The sequence below is a fragment of the Arachis duranensis genome, chromosome 5 (genome assembly GCF_000817695.3).
Source record: "Arachis duranensis cultivar V14167 chromosome 5, aradu.V14167.gnm2.J7QH, whole genome shotgun sequence".
In the NCBI taxonomy this organism is placed as follows: domain Eukaryota; kingdom Viridiplantae; phylum Streptophyta; class Magnoliopsida; order Fabales; family Fabaceae; genus Arachis; species Arachis duranensis.
Genome location: NC_029776.3, coordinates 96,466,763 through 96,471,294, shown reverse-complemented (window position 1 = coordinate 96,471,294; position 4,532 = coordinate 96,466,763). Strand labels below are relative to the sequence as shown.

General features: G+C 25.6%; 1 protein-coding gene across 1 annotated transcript; it reads left to right on the top strand.

The window, feature by feature from the left end:
* The first annotated feature begins 1,731 nt into the window (after positions 1 to 1,731).
* Positions 1,732 to 2,400, top strand: LOC107490458 (NDR1/HIN1-like protein 10). The gene has a single exon (XM_016111240.1). It carries the CDS (start codon positions 1,732 to 1,734, stop codon positions 2,398 to 2,400), a length of 669 nt encoding a protein of 222 aa, XP_015966726.1.
* Positions 2,401 to 4,532: the final 2,132 nt, after the last annotated feature.

Here is a 4,532-nt window from a genome sequence, read left to right as displayed (position 1 = left end):
ATTTAAAATCATAAAAATATAATTTCATACACAGTATAATATTTAAAATAACAAAAAAAATTATTTATAATGACTTTCTTTTTATTTTTAACATGATTAAATATTATTTTTCTATATATATTCTTAAATAATTATTTTACTTTCTATTATCTCATATTTAATTGTCAAATCTACTTATTATAATTTTTATAGTATAAATAAATTTTTTAATCAAAATAATTACAGTATATTAATATATAGATAATATATTTTTTATCTTAAATAATTTTTAAAAAATCACTAATAATTTAAGTGGTATTTAATTAGAAATAAGTTTTAATTTAATTATTAATTAATTATCACTATTTTTTGAGTTTATTTATTTATTTTTCATACTAAATCAAATTTAACAATATAATTATTATGTGTTAAATTTAACAAAATATTTTTTATCATCATTATGGTTATCATTATTATCGTGATCAATCGTCGTCTATTTCTTATATGTAAATAACATTGTTCATTCTCTTTCGAATTTTTGTACTTGTTCTGCTTAATTCGTTTCGTTATTTTCTCATTTATCAAAATTTTTAAATCTGCAGCTCAAATTTTCATGAAATAAGCTTTTAGTTCTATCACATCATTTAGTTATTGAAATTTTTTTCGGCTTTAGAGTGAATATATTTTGGTGTTATTCTTTAGAAATTTATGTGTTTTTTACATATGAGATATGTCGTCTTCTTCTTATACGTGAAAGACACGATTCATTATTCTCTTTTGAATTTTTACACTTGTTCTACTTAATTTTTCTACGTTATCTAATAAATTTTCGTGCTATTTTTGTTTTTGGCAAGAATTCAATCTAATAAATATGAACCTACATTCATTCAACTAAATAAAATTGCAATACAATACAGACATATTCATTTAAGTCTAATATAAAAAACAATTCTCATAAAAGGAATAGAAGAACCAAGAGTAATAGAAAAAGAAAAAAAGGAAAATAATAAGAAAAAATAAAACATCAAAGGAGAGATATTGAACATATGACAAGAGAGAATTCTGTTGGTAAAAATAAATTAAATATTTTTCAATGTTTTTTTGTTTGAAAATTTGAAAATTTATTTGTAACATGTTTTCGATTATTTTTAATTTTTTATATTTAATAAAGTTTTCTAATAAGTAATAATTTATTAAAAAATATAAAACAGAGCTTAAAAAAAATTAAAAAGTAGAATGCTCAAACTTTTCTTAGCAAAATAAAGGAAGTTTAATAACGTCAAAACTGTAGGGTTTAGGAAAAAAAAGATGGACAATTTAAAAAAAGTATCATATTCATATTTTTTCATTTGTGATTATAGAATTTTTACCAATATATAAACCAAGAGTACCTTAAGAGAGTACGCTCTTTATGAAATAATATTCTACTAAATTACATTGATTTTTTTAATCCTCTTTGATATTTTTTCTGATTTTGTTCACTAATTATGATATTCTAATAAAACAGCATGCGTAGCATAAATCTATTTCCATAATTGGTGTTTGAAGGGCATGCATACTGGTATCAGAAGACGAGATTCAAAATCATTTTATTTTGAACACGAATAATGATAAATTATTATATAAACTGTAGCATTGATGTTGATACTTAATTTTCATCATGCCATTTAACTACATATTATTATTATTTCAATTGTGTTATATATCTATCCATTGGATGAGAAGTGCATAGAATTCGATAAGACAACCATCATGGAAATTAAGAAAGCCCGGTTCCCTTGGTACGCCTACTCTATTGACATATTGTTCTTCCTTGGACTATTCGGTTATTTTGCGATTGATTTATTTTGTCCAAGAATAATATGGATTTTGATGTTCAAGTACCCTGAGATTTCAAGAATCAAATTGGAGGTAACTAATGCCTCTCTAACACAGTCTAAGTACCTCAACAGCAACAGTACGCTATATTCTAATTTGGAGGTCAACATCACAGCAACGAACCCTAACAACAACAACAACAAAGTAGTAGTGTCTTATGACAAGATCATGGCGGAAGCATCGTTCCAAGGTTGTAAGTTTAGTAGTGTAACAAACTTGACGGACATACATGAGAATAACACGAGCTTCCTTCAACTGCCTTTGGTGTTAAAAGGGCAATGTGTGATTCATGTAACACTTGATGAAGCCTATAAAGCAGAGGCTCGCAAAGGGGTTAACCATGACTTGGATTTGAAGTTGGGTTTGTGGTTGGATTTTCAATACGCAAACCTGAAGAAAAGGAAGAGCGATGGTATGACTGGTATCAAAGCATCCATCACGTGTTCAAGTTTGAGTTTCATTTCGAATGATAAATCAGCAATTTCCTTCGGTAGAACCAAATGCAAGTGTTTTCTCTGTGAAATTTCAGAAATACAGGGATGATCAATTATCAAATGTTGTAAATTGACAAGTCAAAGAATATATCAATAGAAATTTAAGAATAAGAAAGAGAAAAAGCAATTTTTTTTATTATTATCAAAGTTAGACCATTTTATTAAAAGAAGATTATTTGGTGCCTATAATTTTTTGCTTAGTAAAAGTAAAAATAAAAAATGATGAAATCTATCCTTTTATTTTAAATTTTATGTATAAAATTTAGAAATCATAGAACACACTTTTATTCCATGAAAATAAAATCACAACTGTCCAAAATTAGGACTAGAAGCATAAAGCAGTTGGGGTCTCCCACACTCGTACACTAATATAAGTAAACACCAAACATATGGTTTTCAAATTAAATTACTTGTTAATTATTTTATTTAATTATTTAGTTGGATTTTTCACGTTTGAATGTCTCTAGAAGACATTAACATTATACATAGGATCATTCACGCTACTAAGAAAATCTGCATTTTGTCATGCTTTTAAAGCATATTAAAAAATAGAAAAAAGCGTAACTACAGTTTTTTTACCACATTTTTTTAGCCATGACCATATCTTTGCAGAAATCACATTGCCGAACTATCTGACTGTTACTCTATCGGTACACTTTCATTGAATTATCACCATATTTATTTTGTTGCTATGATGTTATCTCTGTTGCCGGTTGTATGTATAATTATATAGCTACATTTTCTTAGTGTACTCCCTGGTGGATATATAGCCATACTTTTTTAGATGTACTTAGATGTAAACTATGATCACATTTTTTAAATTGTGTCTTGATGTGAACCTTTTGTCACATTCTTAAAATATGATTATATCTTTTTCAAATTAAAAAAAAATTTTGATATATACTTTTATATGTACTCTAATGTGCTTAGAAAAAATAATCAAATCTTAATAATAATTTCATTAATTATTAATTTTTTTTTCTTTTTTGATAGTTTATAACAAACACTACCATAAAATTAGTGTCAAATTTTTCGATAATTTTTTTGTCTATAATTACAGTCTAAAAAAACATTTATAATTCTACTTATCAACGGATAATCCATTAATAAAGTAAGTAAAAATTATTTTTTTAACTTTTTCTAACACAAAATAAATTTATTTTCACATAAAATAAATGTAAATCTAATCAAGACGAATTTTTATTTGATTTTCAATTGAAATCAAACTAGTATTTACTAACAGAATACCTGTACATACATTGCACGGGTCGAAGATATATATTGGCTAAAACATTCTCTCAGCTGTAAATCTCCGATCCTAAAATGTCACGTTGTCAAAAAAAATTCATTGCACACGTTTACTCTTGAAAGTAAATCTTTCATTAACCATATCATCAATTCTAGTAAGAAACATCATAAATAACGGAATTACAATTCTAACCAAATTAACAACCGTCACATTAAACAATCACAAAAAAAAATGTTCAACTCTTTAACATAAACATATAATCAGAACTAAAAAAATCATTTAGGTAGAAACATGTATTGCTCTGCTATCTCTATATTTTGTCATGCGAAGCAGCTGCCATTATGACGGAGTATGAAAGTAGTATAGTTTTGTCTCCACTAATTAGTAATATATTGTGATGTGATATTAATTACTTTACCATTTTTCGTTAAGATTGTTGTCTTTTTAGGCAAAAAAAAATGTGGGAACTTTATGTTAATTACATGTTTTTTTTTAAGATGAAAAAGAGGTTATATATTATAAATAAGTTTTCAGAAAATGTTTATGATCAAGTAATAAAAAATAACATATAATATTCTTTTAGGTTTAAGTATTCTGCATGTTTTTATAGTTTTACCGAATTTTTAATTAGACCTCTATATTTTTTTTTAAATTGAATTTCTATACCATAATTTTCTTTTTTCTATTTAGTCCCTAATATAACGAGAACAGAACATTCTGTTAACAAAATGAATATTCTAATCATTAGGATTAGAAACCTAATTGAAAACACTTCTATATTTTTTAAATTTTAAAATAACCCTTAGAAAAAGCTCATGATGCTAATCTCTAACCCTTCCACAAATGTAGGAAGCTTTGTATCACCCCAATATATATTGTCACTGGGTTATGCTCCGATAAGCCGACAAGCTGCATCGCTAGAAATGACGCCA

Coding starts and splice junctions, on each gene's coding strand:
- LOC107490458 (XM_016111240.1), top strand. CDS start 1,732: ATGGAAATTAAGAAAGCCCGGTTCCCTTGGTACGCCTACTCTATTGAC.